We start from the raw sequence: 20,474 nt of genomic DNA, 5'->3' as shown, positions 1-20,474 counted from the left end.
AGCAGATGGCCCGCAAATCCTCAGACGCTCCTGGCCAAGCCCAGGGTCACGGTCCCCGCAGGGCTGCCTCGCGGGCCACCGAGGTGGTGGCGTTCCCCGGGTTTGAGATGAGCGGCGGCGGCGGCCAGCTCCATTCCTCTCCGTGTGCTGTACAGTGAAGCCGTCTTGATGTCACTTCAGGCCAGCGCTGGCTTCCCGGGGAAGCTCCGGAGGATCAGAGAGCAGGACGCAGGCGGGGGCCCGGGCTGGGGGGCTCCCTCCCCCCCTCTCTCTCTTTCCCTCTCAACCCTCTTCCCGGGGCCTGGGCTCACCGGGGGCTCCCGCGGCCTCTTTCTCTCTGATCCTCTTGGCCTCCCAGGGAGGGAAGTAGGGGAACATGTTCCAGCCAGTTCTAGAGACTGCGCCACAGCGGGGCAGAGGATCAGAGGCGCCGGCTCTCACTCGGGAGGCAGGGAGGCTTTGGAGAGTTGAAAGTCTCTTCACGAGGGAGCCACGTGGCGGGTGTCACAGGGAGCGACCCGGCCACCGGGCGAAGCGTGGGCTACGTGATCCTGGGCAGTCACTCAGGAACCTCTCTGGGCCTCAGTTTCCCTCTCCGTAAAGGAAGGTGTGGGCACTGAGGAACTCCAAGTCCCCTGCAGGTGCTGGTGTGCATCAGTGTGACACGGGTGGCCTTCCGGGAGGCAGAACCCCTGAGATGTCGAAGGCTCCGGGCAAGGGCCTGAGAGAGGACTGCAGGAGCCCAGGGCGGCCCCAGCGGACCCTCTGCAGGAGACAGGCCTCGCTTCTCTGCACGGACCTGAGGTCTAAGGACACAGATCCTCCCCGAGTGCCTTCAGAAGGGACACATCCTGCCGACACTGATTTTCACCTGACGGGGTCCACACTGACCTTCTGATCTTCCAGCAATGGGGGGTCCTAAGTGATGTGACACAGCCCGGGTTTATTTTCTTTTGGTCCAGGGACCGAACCTGGGAGCACTTAACCACTGATCCGCATCCCCAGCCCTTTTCAAAAATATAAATATATTTTTAGGGACAGGGTCTCAATGAGTTGCTTAAGGCCTCGCTAAGTTGCTGAGGCTGGCTTTGAACTCCATCCTCCTGCCTCAGCCTCCCAGGCTGCTGGGATGACAGGCATGGGCCACCGCACCCCTGGCCAAGTTTTCCATAGCCAAGTCTGCAGGGTTTGCGAGGCAGCCATAAGGTCAGGTGCTATGTAGTGTCCACCTGTTGTGTGCTGGGTGCCTCGTCCATGCATTGTTGGTCCCCCTGACCACAGGCATAGCCGGAGTGACAGGTACGTGCCACTGCGTAGCTGAGGCATCTCTGCTTGGCCGGGCTGCTGGGCCCGGAAAGGACCTGATGGGTGAGGGCCGAGGTCCTGGTAGATGAGGCCGAGGTCCTGCCTTTGCTCCCACGTGACTTGCTGAGAAGGAGGAGGGGACAGCGTCCTGCCGGGTGCAGCCGCTCAGAGCTGCAGAGGGCAGCCTGGCTGTGGCACGGCCGTCCCGTCTCTGCACAAGGATGGGTCTGGCCAGCACTGGGTCCTGGTCATCGAGCTCTGTGTCTGACTGCTGGATGGCCGAGGACAGGTCACTTAGTACTCCGTACCCTGCTTTCCCTTTAGAGGACAACGAGACCTGTGCATGGCCCTTGCTAAGGGCCTCGACCAGCCCCGGGCACGGCGAGCTGTGGGTGGGTGGGAGCCGTGGGCGGGTGGGAGCCGCTCGGACGACCACAGTGAAGGCAGAGGCTCCGCCTCTCGAGGGCCCCCTGTGCCGGGCTCCTTGGACACTGGGGCCATTAGCTGACCCCCTCCTGGCAGCCGGGTGTGGTGACAGCCCGTGGGGCGGGGTGCAGCTGGACGGCAGCACAGCGACTTGCCCGAGGCCCACAGCCAGGTTTGCCGGGCGCCCTCCCACGGCTCCGGAACCCGCAGAGCGCGGGCGGCGGGGCCTGCCCCGGCCACATCCCGAGGGCTTAGGCTGTGTCCGGCTCAGCCTGGAGGTGGCCGGGAGCCCTGCGCGGACTCTCTGAGGACGAGCCTGTGTTTCTGAAGCGCCACCCTCCTTCTGCCCCCAGCTCTGCCCGTCATTTGGATGTCAGCTGAAATGCCACCTCCTCGGGGAAGCTCTCCTCGCTGGCCGCCCCTCCCCCTGTCCCTCTGGTGTTCCTGTTTGTGTCAAGGGCCATGATGGCAGCGTGGCCGAGACGGTGGACTCGGGACAGCTGGACGCACTCCCTGGTGGCGGGGCTGGACACGTTGCCGGGTCTCTCCCGGTCACCCCGGTCCTTCCTCAGGCCAGGGGTCGCAAGCAGGGCCAGTCGCCTGCCCAGAGAAACACTTGTCCCTGGTAAGGCAACCAGATGGATGTTCGGGTCTGTCTACCACCGACCACAGGACGTGGAGTCCCCAGCCTCGTCCCCAGCCCCGTCCCCCTTCTCCACACCCCGCCCGACTCCACGCTCACCAAACCCTTCTGCAGATGTCCACTGACCGTGGGCTGCGGGGCGTCCCCTTCTAGTGCCAGGAAAGCTGTGGCAAGGACAAGCAGGCCACTGCAGTGCTGAAGGTGGGGGGCACAGACGGGACCAAACGATGGGGACACAAGATTTCCACTGTGACAACCTGAAGGCCCCTGCGCTAGGGCCAGGAGAGTTCCTAACAGTCCAGAGAGGTCCAGCAGACGAGCTGACACCCAGCTCTGCACAGGAGGGGCCGTCCCAGCAGCACCCCTAGCCACCAATAGGCTTCCTAGAAGACACCTGTCCTCTCAGGGTCCCTGTGGGGCAGGGGGCGCCCACCACTGGGGAATGGCCCCCAAGCTCCCTCTCGGGCTCTTCCCAGTTGGAAAGTGCTGCCTCCCTCCCGCCCTGTTGGGGGCCGGGCTTCCCCAGCTCGGAGCTGCCCCAAGCGGAGGCCGGCGATCTGTCAGGGGTCCCAGCCAACAGCTGCTGGCCCGAGGGGTCTCTAAGGATCTCGATTTGAGCCTGCCCCCCGCGGACCCCAATCAGGGGGACTTCAGTGCACCTGCAAGAACTGCAGGCTCAGGCTCCCGTACAGACCCGCGGCCACACAGCGTCACACGGTCCCAAATAGCCACACCCCTCAGACACCGCCAGGGACAGCAGAGCCACATTCAGCTGTGTGGACCCAAGTGGACACACGCCTCAGCCCCTCTCCCAGGGCCCAGAGCAAGACACACCCCTGTCCGCAAATGTCAGTATAAATAAGAGGCCACACGGCCACAGTCACGTGGGTCACACACACAGGGTGACACACCCACATATTCTCACCCCCCCCATCACAGCCAGACCCTCAGTGGACTCCAGGTCCCTGGACGCAGCCCGGACTTCACCCACGTGCGGAGTCCTGGCCGGTTCTGATTGTGACTCCTCCAAGCGCCTCTGTGAGATGGGGACAATCTCATCTGTGAGATTGGGGTCCCCTGGAGGTGGGGCGTGGAGAGCACCTGTCCACTGGGTGGCGCTGCCGGGCACCCTCTCGGGCCTGGGGACTCCATGTCTTTCTACTGTTGGTCCTTCCAACTGCAGGCCGAGTCCTGCCTCCTCCAGGAGGCCTTCCAGGGCCGGCCCCGGCCTCCCCCTCGGGACCTCTGCGTGCCTGCTACGGGCGCTCTGCCCTGGAAGACAGCAGAGTGGCCGCTGGCCCTCCCCTGGCCGCCCTTGGCTCCTTGGCCCTGCTCACTGCAGGGGGTCAGCACAGTGTGTGAGTGAATAACAGGGTCACAGGCACAGTGTCCATCAGGGGACCTTCCACCTGGGCACCGTGGTGTGGCTGGTGGTCTCATGGGGGCCGGGAGGCTGGGAGGTGGGCATTGCTGGACACTAGAGGTCTCAGGTGAGCCTGAGGGTGGCCGTCATGGTGGAGACCAGCCCCAGAGGAGGGGGTGAGGGGGAGGCTGCACTGGCTGGCCACTGTGTGTGTGCGTGTGCGTGTGTGCGTGTGTGTGAGCGAGTCGCGGCCACAGGACCACTGAAGGTGAGCCTCAGGGGAGGAGAGGCGTCTCTAGACTGTGACCCCTCCTGCTGTGCATCTACCGAGAGACCAGAGTGGGCTGAAGCCCTGTGGGAGCTGCTGGGTGTTGGCCCTTCTCCCTTCCACCATGACAAAGGGCTCAAGTCCAGCCTGAGGTGACACCCCTGCTCCCTGGGAGGCCACGTGACCAAGGCCTTTCCCACAGGATGCCCAGGAGCCATGGGTACGACTCCTGCCAACGTGTCTTGAAACACCTGTCTGCCCGGGTCTCCCCCTCCTCACACTCTCCTATCACACAGAGGAGCCACGGGGGGGGGAGGGGACGACACGAGAGGAACCTGGGTCCCCGAGTCTCCTGGGGACCACCTGCCCTCCTGAACTGCTCACCTCTGGACTCTTCCACGAGAGGGAAATACATTTTCGCGTTCTTTAAGCCACTGAACATTGGGGCTTTTTGTTACATCAGCCAAACCTTAACCTCCAGTAGTATACATTCCACAGAAGGTGGCATTGTTCTAAGTGCCACCAATGGAGAGGGACACCGACTCTCCAGGGTGTGTATCCCAGGCACAGCCTTTGAAAAGAAGAGCTCCCTCTGCAGACGGAGGGAGTCTTCCCCGAGGACTGGCAGGGTCACTTGGCACAGCGCCACCCCCGCCCCCGTGGCTCACCTGCTTGGTTGGTGGTGATGTTCACCGAGGCGAACTGGGGCGAGAAGGGGCTCTGGTCGGTGACGCCATTCACGGCCTGGATCTCGAAGGTGTACTGGGTGTGGGCCAGCAGGTCGCTGATGTAGATGCGCGGCTCCGTCAGGCCCAGCTGGCGGGGCGCGTACTGCACGTTGTCCCCACAGCGGGTGCAAGCGCCCCGGCCGGAGCCGCAGCTCTTGCAGATAATGTTGTAGACGAGATCCTCGCGGCCCCCGGAGTCGCGTGGAGGGGTCCATTCCAGCATGAGGGAGGTCTCGTTGACACTGGAGATCACAGCCTGGGGGGCGGAGGGGATGGCTGGGGGGGGGAGCGCGTGAGTCAGTGGGGGCTGTGGGTGCTGTCCCCTAAGAGACCCTCTGCCCACTGCCGGGCCCCAGCCCAGGCCTCCCAAAGGGCTCTTCCAAATCCTCACCTGATGGAGTTTCTAGAATCTGAGTTATCCTGCTGTGGATCTGCTGAAACCCTTCCTCCTGGGCCCCAGTCTCTGAATATGTGTTACTAGGGACAGGGTTTTGTGTGCCAGATACCCGTATAATATCTATCTCCCCCTCTTTCCTCACATAAGAACCCAACTTTACTCAGGGTAGCAATATGTCCAGCTAAAGACTATGTTTCCCAGGCTTCTGTGATTAAGTGCTGGCCAATCACAAAGGTCAGAAGCTATTAAATAAGGCTGAATCTTAAAAGAGAGACAGACAGGAACAGGAAGTCCCTTTTGGCCTTTTCCCTTTCTACTGCCTAGAATGTGTATGATGGCTGGAGCGACAGCAGCCATGTTGGACTATGAAGTGACTTTAAGGATAGAAACCACATGTTATGGCTGGTAGAAAGAACCACATCCCATTAGTCGTCATAATTTTCTTACTATCCCAGGACAGCCTACCCTGGGCTCCTTGCATGGAAGAGAACAAATCTGCATGGTTTAAGCCACTGGGATCAGCTCTGTTATTTATAGCTGACTGCCTTTCCTGACTGGGGTTATGAAACTGCCCTCTTGGTCACCCTTACCTGGAGAACCCTGGCCTGTGGTTCTGACAGCCGCTGCCAGGTTAGGATACCGGCAGCCTTCTGTGCCGCAGGACCCCCGCCCCACTGTGCTGGCTCTGCTGTGGAGCCTCACCACCCCGGCCCCTCTGTGAATGGAGACCGTGACTTTATCCTCCCGGCGCCTGAGCAGAGGGCGTCAGGAGACAGAGGCCAACTCCATGGCGTCCACCGTGGGCAGCAGTGCCACCCCAGGTGCTCGGCGCTCTCGGCAGCCTCCCGCCCCGTCCCAGCCGTCCGGCAGGTGTGCCCTCGAGCGTACTTGTGCAGGGCATGTCCAGGGGGTCCAGGTCAGCTCTGTAGTAGCCATTGCGGCAGACACAGTTGGTGGCCCCTTCCGAGGTGGTCCGGCTGTTGATGGGGCAGTGCGTGCAGGCCTCGTCCCCTTGGTTGGCCTTGAAGGTTCCCGAGGGACAACCTGGGGGAGAAGACGAGGGGGTCATCAGGGAAGCAGGTGAGACCCCGGGAGTTCACAACACCAGGACCTGGTGCTGGGAACCACCTCCCGAAGTTCTGGGGACTCCAGGTCTAATGGGGCAGCTCTGGCTCCACCCGGAAGGTTCTAGACCACCTGGCTTCTTTCCCTGAGCTGACTGGGTTGGCCGGGCCCGAATCTTCCCTCCCTGCCCAGCTTGGCTGTGCCGCGCAGCCTCGAGGGTCCACCCTGGCCTCGTTGGGAGGCCCCTGAAGGAGTCCGAGGCCGTGTCCAAGGTCCGTTCTTGCTTTCTGACGTCCAGCTGGCCACCGGCCACTAGCTCATAGCTAGATTCCTGGGTTCCAGACCAGGAGGGGGTTACATTACAGAAGAGAACTCCTACGACAGCACAGGGTCAGTAGAGAGGGACGTGGTGAGCAGAGGGTGCTGCCCTTGGGCTCACACACACCTGCCTGAGTCCCTGCTCCGTCTTTTACTTACCGTGTGGCCCTAGACAAGTGGCTTAACCACTCGAAGACTCAGTTTTACTATTCATAAAACTATGACTCGAAGGCCCCTTTCTGCAGGTGACCATTTATTTAGCATAAGCGTGTAAGGGGCACCTAAGTCCTTACAGAATTTAGTGCCCAGGTCGACTCATTTATTAACTGCAGGGGCCTGCAGTACCAAGGACAGCCTGAGGGGGCAGTGTTTGCACTTGGCCTACCCTTGTCATTCTGGGCTGGCCCAAGGACGGTGGCCTTGGCCCCACTCTGGGGTCCAGGCCCTGCAGCTCGGAGCACAGGGTGAGGTTCCACTGGAGGCACACGTATTTGCCTCCTCCCTCCCCTTCCTGTGGCTCCTGGGCGGGGAGTCAGGTGGTAGAGAGCTCAGTGCTATCCGTCTCCCAGCCTCAGCCTTTGGGGGTTCAGCACCCCAGGTCTGCTGTGATGCCTCAGAGGGACTGAGTGAGGGTGGGGGAGTGGGCGGGCAGGAGAGAGCTCTGGAGGACAAGATCGTCCTTGGGATGAAATGCTGCTAACTCATCTATAAGCCCCTGCCCTGGAGCACATTTCCTGCCCAGGTGCTATGCAACCTTGGACGAGTTGTTCGACCTCTCTGAGCTGCAATTTTCTCAGCAGTGGGTAAACAGAGGACCTGCCACCTAGGGGGACTCCAGTGAGCGCAGGACCTGGAGCAGGGTTGAGGAGGGGCTGCCGCTCCAGTCCTGGGGCTCAGTGGAGGAAGGGGGTGCTCACTGAGGAACCCAAACCTGGCCGGACCCTGCCTTTCTGCCTCTTGGGGGAACTTCTGTGAGGTGGCTCCAGAGCGACCTGGCACCCGCCCGGCTGAGGCCTCCCTGACCAGGCCCCGTGGGCTCAGCCAGGACTTCGACACGACCCACCAGGCCCCTGTGACCAGGCCAATGGCCAGGCCGGGAAGGCGAGGGGCCTCCGCCGTGAGCACCGGGAGCCAGGGCGCGGGGTGCACATGGCTGGCAGCCACTGTCTCCGTGTGACGCCTGGCCCTGGCCCAAGGGTTGACCTGTGCGAACTTCCGGACCCCCAGTGCCGGCCTAGGCCCCGGGGAGGGTCCAGAGCCTCCCTCCTGACAGAGGCCCGGGGGTCGCAGCCCCAGGTCAGGAGGCTCCTGGCGCCTCCCAGAGAGCGCCTGCCCAGCTCAGGGGCCTGCTCATCCGCTGGCCAGTTCCTGGGCCCACTGGAGGGGGCGGCTCTCTCCTTGGGCCGTGCCAGCCCCTCCATCTGGCCCGTCTTCCCCTGCCCTCTCGCCTCCGAGCCTCAGCCCCTCTCAGGCTCCCGCGATCCACCCCCCGCAGCAGTCTATCTGGCGGCGGGCACCGAGTTTCCTAAAACCTGCTCTTCTCTGTCCCGGGAAGCGGCCTGATGTCCTCCCCCCTTCACCCCCTGCCGCCTGTCAATTACCAGGTCTTTCCTCCTCAGCGGGTCCTATCCCTGCTCTTTGAGGCTGCTTCCCGCCCCCGCAGGCATCTAGAAAGCTCTTCCCACCCACTCCCCAGCCTGGCAGGGCCATCTGGCCTCCCCGCCCACCCTCCAGAGCAGGCTCTCTGAGGCAAACCTTTCCACGCCACTTGACAACGCACAGTGGCAGACAGTGGAATATTATTCAGCCATAAAAAGGAGCGACAGACTGATACAGGCTCCCGGATGGGCAAACCCGGAGACGCTGCTTACTGGGAAAGAAGCCAGGCACCAAAGTGTGGTTCCATTTATAGGAAATGGGTCCGGGGAGGTGCATCGAAGAGACAGAAAGTCGATGTGTGCCTGCCCAGGGCAGGGGCTGGGGGAGAATGGGAGATGTCTGCTAATGGGTAGCAGGGTTTCTTTGGGGGTGACAAAAGTGTTTTAAAATTGATTGTGGGGATGCTTGCGTGATTCTGTGGATGCTCTAAGTCCATTAAACTGTGCACTCTGGGCAGGTAAGCTGGCCATCTGTGCTAATGTCCCCACGAAGCCTCAATTCCAAACGCTCACGATGAGTCTCGTCGCCAGGGGAGGCAGGAGCTCCTCAGGGCCCCGTGCGCCCCCTGGGCTGGCGCTGCCCCTCTCTAGTGTGAAGTCACCGTCCCAGGCCCACCCATGCCTCTGGCCTCTGCCCACCCTGGCCTCACCGCCTGGAAGGCCCCCGACCCCACCTGTTCCAGGAAGTCTCCGTGAGACCCCGGCAGGGTTTGGTGCCCGGCTGAGCTATAAGCCCCCCCCCCCCACGGTGCCAGCGCTCTCGGGTGGGACCGGCTGATGCCGGAGGAGCTGGGGGAGTGTCCAGATCAACTCTGTTGTTGGCCTGTGGGGAGACCGAGGCCCAGAGTGGAGCGCACGGATGGATGGATGGACGCGGGAGGCAGAGGCGGACCTGGTGCAGGGCCACTGTGCCACCTGGTGTGTGCCGGGGCTCAGCCCCCCAGCCACGGCGCCCTCTCCTAGAGGGGTCTGGTGGCCGCCGAGCCCAGTGCCCAGACAGCGCACTGCTCCAGTTTCTTGGGACCAGGCAGGCGCCCCTCCTGCCGGCATCTGGGTCTCAGGTGCAGACACAGGAAGAAGCCAGAGGACGGGAGCCGCAGGCCCGGGTCAGCCTGGACAGGCCTTCTCGCCCCTTGACTCAGCCTCCCCCTCTGCAAAGGGAGCAGGCAGAGCAGACGTGCTGTGGGTGACGGGCTCCCAGGGACGGGCCACTCTGCCTCCCGCCCATCCCCGTGAGGTTGATGGGGAATCACAGCTGCACTCGCCCAGCCCTGCCACCAGGCCCTGGGTCGCCCCGAGGGTCTCCCTGCCACTGCCAGCCATCCCCACCCCGTGGGCTGCAGCCTGCGGGTCACCAGGCGGTTCCCACCTCCTGATCTTTGGCCACCCTGTGCCCTGGGCTTGGACGCTCCCCCTGCTCCCCCCAGGACGGGCTCCTTTTCCTCCTCCAGGACCTCCTAGGGCCACACGGACACCCCGGGCTCAAGCGACTCCTGCCCGCCTCCGGCCCTGTTTCTCTGAGGACCCCGTCACAATTAGCAATTGCACTAGACACAGTGTGTCAACCTGTGAGCTGCCCAGACATCCCGGCTCTGCCCCGCGCCCCACGCCCTACCCGGCCTCCCCCCAGCCTGAGGATTGGCGGATCTGCCAGTGGAGGGCGCGCAGGAAACAATGGAGTGTCTGCCGTTTCCTGGGGTGTGTGCTCCCCACCAGGCCGAATTCCAAGCTCCCAACCTGAGATGGCGGAACACGGAAGAAACGTGCGCCCACGGGGCTCTCGCAACCTGGGCCGACACAGACCAGGCCACCACCTGGGCTTGCCCGACCTGGGCTTATCTTTGTCCTGCCCACTGGTTAGTCAGCTTTGGCTGGAGGAGGGGTTGAGCCTCCACTCTCCCCGGCACAGGATCGGGCACGTAGTAGGTGCTCAGCCAACTCCATCTGCTGAACGGCAGGTCTGTCCTTGGACAGAGAGCAAGTGGAGGGCCGGGCTGTGGGCGTGGGGCGTTGGTCTGCACGAAGCCCTCAGCACAGGCTACGGAGACGCTGCCTATCGACGCTCATCTGCCCCGTGAGGACATAACAACTCTCGCTTTTTAGACACTTCCCAGGTGCTGGGCCCCCGTGCTGCCCCACGCTAGGGACTTACCTAATTCTCCCTTAATCCATCTCTGCCCACTGAAGTAGGTACCATTATCGTTCCCATTTTACAGATAAGGAGACTGAGGCTCAGAGGGGTGAAGCCATCACCCGGAGGCCACACAGCTAGCGAATGGCAGGGCTGGGGTCGGACTTCTGGTCTCTGACTTCAAAGACCTTGTGTTCAGATGCAGAAATCATCAAGAGGCCGAATCCCAGGCTGGAGACCATCTTGTCAGGCTGACCGGGATCACTGGGCAAGACAGAGGCAAAGCCTGGTGCTCAAACCCAGGGCTCCGCCACGGAGCAGCCAGCCGGCCTGGCCTTCTGTGGACGCCTGTACCCTGGGCCAGGCAGCCCTGGGCGGGGACGGCAGGCCGCCAGCTGGGGACGGAGAGGAGGATTACAGGGAAACAGATTTTCTCCCCGCTGCCCCCTGGGCTCCGGGGATAGGTGATAATTGACCAAGTGAGCCCCGAGTCAGGCCGAGCGGGCTCCATCTGGGCCTGGCACGGCGGGGCTGCTAATTGGCACTGAGTGGCTGGCCTGCTGCCTCTGCTCACCCCTCTCCTCCCAGAGACGGCTGATGCCACCTTGGAGTCAACCGCTCAGTCAGGCCCTGTGTGCCAGTCACAGCGGGGTTGGCAGGAGCACATCTCCCTGGGGGTCCTGTGGTCGAGGGCTGTCTGTGGCTCCAGGTGGAGGTGGCACCTGAAAAGTCGGCTGCCCGCACCTGCATTCCACCTCCTGCTCCCCACTCTGAGTAAAGTCAATGCTTCTCCTTTACTGCGTGACCATGGGGAGCTCCCCTAACCTCTCTGTGCCTCGGTTTCCTGTCCACATAACGAGGATGATAACAATACTGACTCTATATCTGTTGAGAGGATTACAGGAGACAGTCAAAGACAAGCGCCCACACAGCGGTTTCCTGGCTCACGGTGAGCTACCATTGCACAGGTTAAGGATCCCTCATCTGAAAGGTGTGGCTCGGGAGAGTTTGGGAGTTCAGACTTGAGAACACTAGCACATACCTGGACAGATGTCTCGGGCAGGGGACCCACAAAATCCATTTGAGTTTCGCATGCACCTCAAACTCCTAGCCTGAAAGGAATCTCCCACTATTTCAAACAATGGGTGTCCCCAGGACAGCTTCCCGCGTGGGGTTTCCTCCCGTGGTGTCAGGTTAGCGCTGCAAGGTTCTGGATTTGGGAGCATTTTGGATTTCAGATCAGGGATGGCCAGCCTGCACCGTCTGTTCCAGGCCTGAGCTTGCCACGCGCCTGGAGCTGCAGAGGGGGACCAGACAGGTCCCTGTCCCCGGGAGGTCAGGCCCGGCTGGGGATGTAGTGAGGCATTTCTCGAGCCTGTCGCAGACGCCAGGCGCCAGGACATCAGGACCCTGGGGGCAGAGCAGGGGCCGCACCTTCCCCACTGGACCTCGTGGCTGCTGCCCACCTCCTCGGGGCTCCGGGGCTCCACACCCCCGCAGAGGCCAGCACTGGCTGGGCACCTCTGCCTCCTCCCGAGCAGCCGGGCTCTGGCGGGGCACGGGCGCGGGCGCAGGCGCTGGCCCCGCGTTTGAGACTCGTTTGTTTTCCGAGGCTCCCCTGAGCCCGTGCCAGGGCGGGTCTGCGTGCTCTGCGGCTGGGGGTGCTGAGGGCTTCACACTCGGCAGCTTGACCTGCCTCCGTCCCCCTGGGCTGGGCCGGGCCGGGTGCTGGACCCTCTGGGCCATGAACAGAGCCGGTGGTGGCCCCGGGGACAGAGAGGAGCGTCTCTGTTCCAGTCGGTGGGCCTAAGAGGCACCCAGGGCTGTGACCTCCGCGGGCCCGACGACCTCCCTGGGCAGGAGAGGGTGCTGACCCCATTTTAGAGATGACACCGAGGACAGGGGAACCCTGTCCAAATTCACATGGGATCTAGGGCCAGGTGACAGGATCCCACTGTCTATTTTCTTTCTGAAACATCTGCCCCCAGGTCCTCAGTGTCCCTGGATGAAGCATGTCCCTCCCGCCCTCTCACTCCTTCCCTAGGCAGAGGGGCCCCGGTGCCGTGTCCCCATGGTGGCAGCGCCCAGGGAGTGCTCAGGGGATGTCAGTCACCGGCCCCCCCCACATGCCGTGGCTGGGATGGGGCTGGGGACCGTGTCAGCCGCTGGCAGGACACAGAGGTCAGAGGCAGAAGGAGTCCACACGCCTCCTTTGCCTGAGGGAGGCACTGGGTGCCTGGACCTGCCCTCTGTCCGGTCACTGCCCGGCTCCAGGCCCTCCGGTGGCTCCCCTGTGCCTGGGGGACTCCATTCGGCCAGGCCTCCCCTCTAGGCCTCGGGTTCCCACCCCCGCCCCGGGCTCTGGCCCTGGAGGCAGCAGTGTCCCTGCTCTGAGTCTCTGGGGCCCTCGCTCAGGCAGGTCCCTCTGCCCTGCAGGCTGTCCCAGTGCCCGCCGGCTGACTCCGGTCCTCCATCTCAGCCTCTGCCTGAGCAGCCTTCAGTCCCGAAGGGAGGCTTCCCCTCCCAGGGCTCTGCCACCGCCCCGCCGCCCGGGATGTCATCGTCGTCTGCCTCCCCTACCAGGCCAGCAGCAGAGAGGATGGGTGTCCCAGCTCGTGGCCGAGGGGTGACAATGGCCCACATGGTGGAATCTGGTGCTCAAGGTCAGCCAGCTTGTGTGTGGCCCCGGGGGCTTCATCCCAGGCTGCTGGACACCCCAGCGCGGCTCCCTGTGCCCTGCCGATGGCTTTCAGGACGCCCACCCACCTCCCCCCTCGGCCTCCCTTAACATCTGCCTGCCCCCTCCCTCCCCCACCCAGCTGTGAGCTTCCTGTGGGCAGCTGCTGACCACCCTGCTGGCCACCGGGCAGGGCACGCACCGAGCAGGAACTGGGAACGGCTCCCTGGATGGTGGTCTGGAAGGTCCTAGGTCCCCTGGCCAGGGCCACTGCACAGAGTGACCACGGCGTCGGTTCCCCAGGCGAGGGGAGGGGGCTCCGGGGACACAGCTTGGTCTGTGAGGACGCGAGATGTGGCGCCCACGGCCTGCAGAGGCACATGGGGGTGTTTCACGGCCGTCCCCCAGCCCTGGACCCCAAGTCGGCCCGGCCCAGCCCTGCGCCTCCCTTTGGCGCGCCCCACTCCCGTGGGGGCCCGCCCGCCCGCCCGCCCAGCAGGCCGCCCCATTCCTCCAATTTCCTCCCAATTAATCAAGCTCTGAACTTTTTAATTATCTGCCTGCGGGGTGACTCCCGCTCTGGTGAAGCAATTAGGGACATTTCCAAGGGCTGCCTGGCCGCTGCGCGGTGTTGGTTGACCAGGTCCTGGTGGCGGCGGGGAGCGAGGGAGGGGCTGGGGACAGAGGGTGACAGGATCCCGGTGGCACCTGGGCTGCTGGGAGCTTGTCCTGGGATCTGGCTGGAGCTGTTCCAGGGACCTGGGGCCACCCAGTGTAGTGTCACCTGCCTGGGTCCTTCTGCCACTAGCCTCTGACCCCAAGATCCCCGGCCGTTCCCAGGTGCCAGGGGCTGGCCGAGTGCCTTACGATGGCGCTGCATCGTCCCCAGACCCGGGAGTAGGGACTCCGTCCATCTCACAGGAAACGGCGGCTCCAACCCTTCAGCCGCTCCAAGAGGCAGCTGGAACCCGAAGCCACTTCCTGGAGGAGACAACACCCGAGCAGGTGGCCTGGTGAAAGGCAGGTCCTTCCCAGTGCAGGGCTGCAGCGGGGGGTGCTCGGGGCAGAGGGGGACTGGAAATGTGCAGGGTCGCTGGAGCATGAAGGTCACGGCTGGGGGAGGCTGGAGGGGAGACGGGAGAGGCAGGAGGGGTCACAGAGCTTCCACCATATTCTAGGCTAAACCCCTCATGTTGTGACTACAGAATACACGGCCCAGACAGAGACAGTCACTTGCCTGAGGTCACACAGCGAGTCAGCATCGACAAAGCTGGGGCAGCAGCCCAGGGAGCTGACACCCAGATTTGGAGGGAAGAAAGAGGCTGAGGGGAGTAATGGCGTCATATTGGGTGGCCTCCTGACTGGCTTCCTGCTTTCACCCTTGTCCATCACCCCTCCCCACCCATCACTGGGTTGGTGCCACACACCGCACCTTCCTGAGGAAAAGAGGAAAGATCGATCGGGAACCCCCTTCGCCCCAGCCAGCGACCAGCGACCAGCGACCCTCGCTGCACCAAGGCCTGGGGCGTCCCAGCCGGGAATCCTGGGACTGGGATGTTGGGAGAGCGAGTGTTAAGGAGCCGTCACCGCGTGCCCAGGGGGAAGCCGGATGTGCTCACAGGCCTGCCACATCTGGCCGGCCGGCCCCCAGGCACATCTGGCTCTGTACCGACAGGTGGTGAGCGGGTCCGGAGGTGGGGCGCCTGGCGCAGGAGGTGGCGAGGCCCTTGATGGAGCTGTGGCCCCGTGTCTCCTGCAGGGGTCCCCGTTAGGGCCATGGCTGGTGGCAGGGTCAGGGCCCAGGACGGGGCTGCCAGACCCCCAAGTCCCGTGTCATCACATCGGCCTGGCCACCCTGCTGGGGTTGGGAGCCTGGGAAAGGCCCCTCCCCTCTCTAGCTCGGGTGGGGGCCTAGCAGGGTCACCTCACGTAGCACTTCCCCTTCTGTGGGACAGAAATGCGGCTGTCAGCCCCACCTGCGGGAGCCCCGGGGCCAAGCCTGCCTCCTCCCCCTCCCCGTGTCCCATGAAAGCCAGGGTCATTAATAAAGGACACAATTAGCTGTCAGCGGAGGACGCGTCTGGAATTCCTTACCTGCTCGGTGAGTGGGTTAAAGCAACAGCCCGGGCCCCCTGTGGCGGCCGCCACACACCTTCCAGGGGCCCTGTCCCTGCGCCCCCGGGCAGGAGGGGGCTGAGCTTTGCCGGCTGCTGCAGGTCCCAGCCTGGGGGGCAGTTTTGTTCCAGGCCAGTGGACAAAGTGACAAAGCCAGACGGAGCCCTGGCAGAAGCTGTTTTGCTCAAGCAACTTGTGCGAGGCGGGGCGGAGGCTGGGGCTGGAGGACCGGGGAGCCGCCGGCCTCCTCCTCACCCCCCTGAGGAGCGAGGGACGAGGGGCCCCGGGTGGAAAGGTACCTGGCTCCCGCCAGAGGGGAACGACTCGGCTTCTCTCCCGGTTCTGGGTGGACCCTGCGCTGCCCACCGGGTGAGGCCTGCTGCCGAGGTCCCCAGGACGGTCCCAAGCTCTAACGTGGCTTCTACACACGGCTGGGTTCTGGGGCCACGGGAACGGCGGCAGTGGGGACTGCGGTTGCTGCCCCTGTGGAGTGGACGGTCCAGTGGGCGGGGGACAGAGGCAGGAAGCAATGGAGAGGCACACAGTTTGTGGGGACCTGGGGGAGACCATTACAGGCTCCGGAACTTTCTCAGAGACGTTGGCAACAAATTCTAACGGTGCTGGGGGGGGCGGCGAGGGCTCCCTAAAGATAGGACCTCAGGAGTCACGTCAGGGACTGAGAGCCGGGTGGTACTGGGTGCCGGGTACCCCCTCGCCTTGTGCCCCAGCTACACATGACCCCAGACAGAAGGAACGACCATGGCTTAGAAGGGACGTCTTGTCTTTGTCCCAACAACACCATGACATCGAGATCCATCACCCCCATTCCACAGATCAGAAACTGAGGCTCAGAGAAACGATGCACCAGCCTCCAGCCTCAACACCTCCAGCTCAGGGGCCTCGGCCTCCTGCGCTGGCCTCTCTCTCTCTCCCTATCTTCTTTGGGAGCTTTCTAGAACCACTGCTTCCCCCAGTGACCCAGAAGTTGGTCTCCTTGAGCCCCGGCACCTATGGTTTGAATGCTAATGACAACTGTACTCGAGGGGTCCCAGCACTTGGCACCTCAGGGAGGAGGAATCAGGAAATACAAACAGGGGGGAGGGGGCCTCTCCCACATTCGTACTGAGGTCCCCGATGGGGGCGGGGGGACTAGAATCGTTCTCCCTCCTCCGGGTACAAAAACCATCCTCCTCCTCCTGTTGGCTTCTGGGGAGCAGGAGGAGGCCTCAGCTAACCCAAGCCATAAATCAAACGCACAAGATGTGGCTTGGCAGCCATCCCAGTGAAAAAGATCTGGGGGTTTGAGTTGACCACAAGCCAAAAGCTGCTGAAAAAGCCAACGTGGTCGTAGGCTGTTAGAATAGGAGAGAGACGGCCCAGCTCCTCCCTGCTGCTCAGGCTGGGCTGCGGGAGCGGCAGGACACTTCAGGGGGGTCCCAGCTACGAAGTCTCCAGGTAGCATTGGATACAGCGTTCTGTCACAGACCCTGCGTGGCGTGAGCTGGCCTTCAGCGCACTCGGCCTGAGCGCTCCTGGACACTGGCGATGGCGGTCACCTGAGTGGTTCCACCAGGGCCTGCCACTGACTGCAGGAGGGACAGTTAAAACCCTACGGACTTTTTCTAATGAGGACGTTGGGCCAGGTCTGCAGAGGCACTGGGCTCAGACCCTGGCCTTGAGGCTCACCGCCGAGCGGGGAGAGCGGCTGCCACCAGCTAGGGGTGTCCAGGAAGGCTCCCCAGAGAGGGGGCCATTGGGACAGGGTTTTGAGGGATGAACAGGAGTCTGCCAAGGCTAGAAGTCAGGAAGGACATATCGGACAGACAGAACAAGGGCCGGGAGGGGTCAGGGCAGGGCAGGTGGCTGGAGCACGGGGTGCTGGGGGAGGAGGTGGGACGTGAGGCAGGACAGGTGATCTGGGATTCTGTCACAAAGGGCTTTGTGCCCCTGAGGGAGGCCGGGGTTCATCTTCTAAGAGTCGGGACGCCAGTGATCCAGGGAGTCCTCATCCTGGTAACCTCAGCCCACTCCTCCTTGGCCTGCCGGCCCTCCCCTCCTTGACTCCAGCCTTCCTGGTCTGGCCTTGACGGCCTCCCCTGCCCAGTCTCCACCTCTCCCTGCCCCCTGTACTTTCTCCAGCCCTCCCCCACCGTCACCATCCCCCTTCCTCATTAGAAACGGGCCGGGAACCTACTAACAGGGCAGCCGCCATTAACTGAGCATCTACTGTGTGCCAGGCTGAGGGGCGCGCTGTGGAGAGGGACAGGCTCCGGAGCCCGGGAACACCTGGCTCTGGACCCTGGGTCCCCCGGCCTGGGCGAGCTGCTCAGCTTCTCCTGCCTCAGACTCCCCACTGGAAAGGGGTCTGTTACCAGGACTTCCTGGAGGGAGCCTTTGGCCCTCCTCAGCCGGGATGGGGCCTGACCTGCCCATCAGGGGCCCGGCCCCCTGGAGCCTGCTCCTTGGCCTGGGCGTGGGGACTCAGGGCTCACTGGGCGCCCAAGCTGGGTGGGCAAATCCCGCTGGGGGGGCAGTTTCCCCCGAAGCTCGGAGCCTGGGCTACAGGGGGGAGGGGGCGCTGGGCCTGGGACCCCTGAGGAGGGTCCTTGACAGCGGTGTTTCCGGGAGGTGGTGACGCTCGCCCGAGCTGTCTAGAAGGACAGGAAGCCGGACAGGACACTGAAGTGGGCCAGGCCAGGCCAGGGAGCAGGCAGCTTCACGGGCTGCAGCTGGAGCCCCAGTGCACGGGCGGGACGGGCAGATGGACAGGCAGCGCCGCGCAGGATGCCTCCGCGTCCAAGTCTGCAGGAGGCAGCGTGCGAAGCCACAGAGGGCTGGGCAGAAGCTTGCCTGGTCCCTGCCCTGGAATGTTCTAGAACCATAAAGCCTACACGGCAGAGCAGGGCCCAGGGCATCAGAGGTGCCGCTGCCGGGCTCCCTGGGGTCAAACTGATCCCAAATGCTACTGGGGACAAGTGATTTCTTTAAAAGTTACTTTAAAAATTTCCCACCCAATAGCTTACGAAGATCCCGTACCTTCTTAGTTTTAAAGGGTCAAGAGTTGAAAATTACGAGGCGGCGGCAAGATTTTCAACACCAAGTGACCTTTGGCCATCAGCCAGGAGACTTGACCACACGGTACCCGGGCCCGGCCATGTCAGGGCGTCCCCCGTAAACGGAGCCTCGGCTCGGAGCCCCTAAACGTCTCCTTTATTTGAACAGCCTGTTTACGGGGCCCAGGGCTGCTGTTCCCAGCCCAGGTGATGGTTTAGTAAGAGAAGGAAATAGAGAGAGAGAGAGAGACATTAAAGCCGGGGACGATGACAGACTTCGAATCCCGTAAACCCTTCTCTTATCTTAGCCCTTATAAAAACGGGAGGCTGGAGGGCCCTAAAACAGCCCCGAAAGCTCATAAACTTGCCAAGCCCTGAGCTGCGGCGCCCGCGGAGGGGCCTCTGGCCCCGAGACACCGCGATGGGGACGGGCAGGCGACTTCTGGAGAACAGCAGCCACAGAGAGCGCCCAGGCTGTCACCATGCGAGGGCTTCAGGCCACGGTTCCCGCTGGCTTCCTCGGACCGTGTGGCCGCCCTGTCCGGGGCCTCTCCTTGGGTGACATGTTAGCACTTGGACTCTCTGATAAACAGCGGGTTCGCCGGGGCTTCCTCTGGCCGACGGTGTCCTCAGCACCTTCCTGGATTAACTCGGCAATCTCAAAGCAGATCAGGGACCTCAGGTCGGTCCCCTGCCCAGCGTCACAGATGCCATCAAGGGCAGAGCAGGGGTCTCACTGGAGTGGACGCCACGCGCCTTCCTGCCCCGGCTGCTCCCTCTCCCCACACGGAGCGGGACCCACGGCTGGGCTGGGTGGCGTGACTCGGACCGCAGGACTGTTGACTCTGCTGGGCTGGGAGTCCCCTCCTGAACCAGGGGCCTGGCGCCCTGACCAGCTTGGTCTCCTTGGGCAGGCAGGGCAGGGTCAGTGGTGCACACGCAGCCACCAGGGTGCCTACCCGGCTCATCCCAGCTCCCCTGCTCCCAGCTGAGGGGCCATGGGCAGGTCTGGTGGCCTCCTGTGCCTCAGTCTTGCCATCTGCAAGATGGAGACGCCGGCTCTCCGTCCCGAGGTGTGGAGAGCATGGCGAGCACCCCAGGGCAGAGATGGCTGCCCAGAGCCGAGCAAGTACCGACACGCGTCAGAGGCTGTCCTTAGTCGGATCTCCTCTCCGGGGCGCGCGTCCTGTGTCCAAAGCCCTTTGGGGGCAGCCAGCGTCCCGGGCCACCTGCCAGCCCTGTCCCTGCAGAGGAAGCGGCCTCTGGGTTCAAACCACAGCCCAGCTTTTGCGGCTGAGGCCCCCCCACATGAGCACAGGGCTCTGTGCCGCTGTCCTCTGGTCTGTGACACGAGGCTGCAGACACCTGTTAGAACAGAGACCGGGGCAGGGGCTGGACACGAGGCCGCCCGGTGCCTGCTTCCTGCTCTGCCCGGCCTGGAGGAGGCACTCGAGCCCCGGAGCCCCAGCGTCTCCACTGTGAAACGGGGACGCTCCCTCGGAGGGCTCCAGATGGAGGACAGAATGAGATTCCAGGTGGACGGCACTGGGCACCGCAGGGACCCATCACGTGGCCACTCATGTTACCTGTTTCTTTTTTAGGGGCCATTCATGTGACAGACTCTGTGCCCAGGAGATGCCAGGCGCTCTTCTAGCTGCTGGGACGGAGCAGCAACGGCGCGCTGGGTCCCTCCTGGGGGCGGAGAACCAAGTGAGGGGACAGGTGACGAACGGAAAGCGGGTAAATAGAGCAGGGTGCGCCGAGTGGCCCGGGAGGTAGCTTAGCAGGGGCAGTCAGGGAGGGCTTCTCGGAGGAGGTGAGACTCGAAGGTGTTGGTTGTGGGGAGATGGCGGGGAAGGGGACTCCGGGCCGGGGAAGAGACGGGCAAGGTCCCTTCCTTTGGCAGTAATAAGCTGCAGCGAGGTCTTCATGGCTGGGGGGGGGGGTGCCCGGGGGGAGAAGGACAGGGGACAAGGCGTGGGGTCATGACCACAGAAAGGAGAACCGGCTGTAAGTGTGACGGGAAACCACGGGTCCCAGACGGGGCTGGGAAGAGACCTGTGATCCGATCGGGTCCCCAGGGTGCTACGGGGGAACAGGGAGGCCAGCAAGGGGGCAGTGCTGGATGGCAGTGGATGGACAGTGCAGGGACTGAGGGCGTGGCGAGGTGCTGGTTTAGCGAGGACGTTGGAGCAAGTTCGCTGTGAGGGGAGACGTGGCCGCTGTCACCCTGCGAGGGCGCCAGAGCTGCCCTGGGGGTTCCACTGAGCCACACGGCCCTCCCCAGGGGCCCTCAGTCAGCGCTGGCCGCCCACTGAGGGGCCGTG

General features: G+C 63.3%; 1 protein-coding gene across 1 annotated transcript in view; it reads right to left on the bottom strand.

The window, feature by feature from the left end:
• Positions 1–20,474, bottom strand: part of Ephb2 (EPH receptor B2) — a 97,267-nt gene that overhangs the window by 28,271 nt on the left and 48,522 nt on the right. Inside the window, exons 3-4 of the mRNA XM_071618698.1 lie at positions 6,019–6,174; positions 4,674–5,009 (exon numbers count right to left, since the gene is read on the bottom strand). Coding sequence (XP_071474799.1) covers positions 4,674–5,009; positions 6,019–6,174 — 492 coding nt within the window. The remainder of the gene's footprint in view (positions 1–4,673; positions 5,010–6,018; positions 6,175–20,474) is intronic.

The sequence above is a fragment of the Marmota flaviventris genome, chromosome 10 (assembly GCF_047511675.1).
Source record: "Marmota flaviventris isolate mMarFla1 chromosome 10, mMarFla1.hap1, whole genome shotgun sequence".
NCBI lineage: Eukaryota > Metazoa > Chordata > Mammalia > Rodentia > Sciuridae > Marmota > Marmota flaviventris.
The sequence above is the reverse complement of the archived record's forward strand: the minus strand, read 5'-3'. Positions and strand labels throughout refer to the sequence as shown.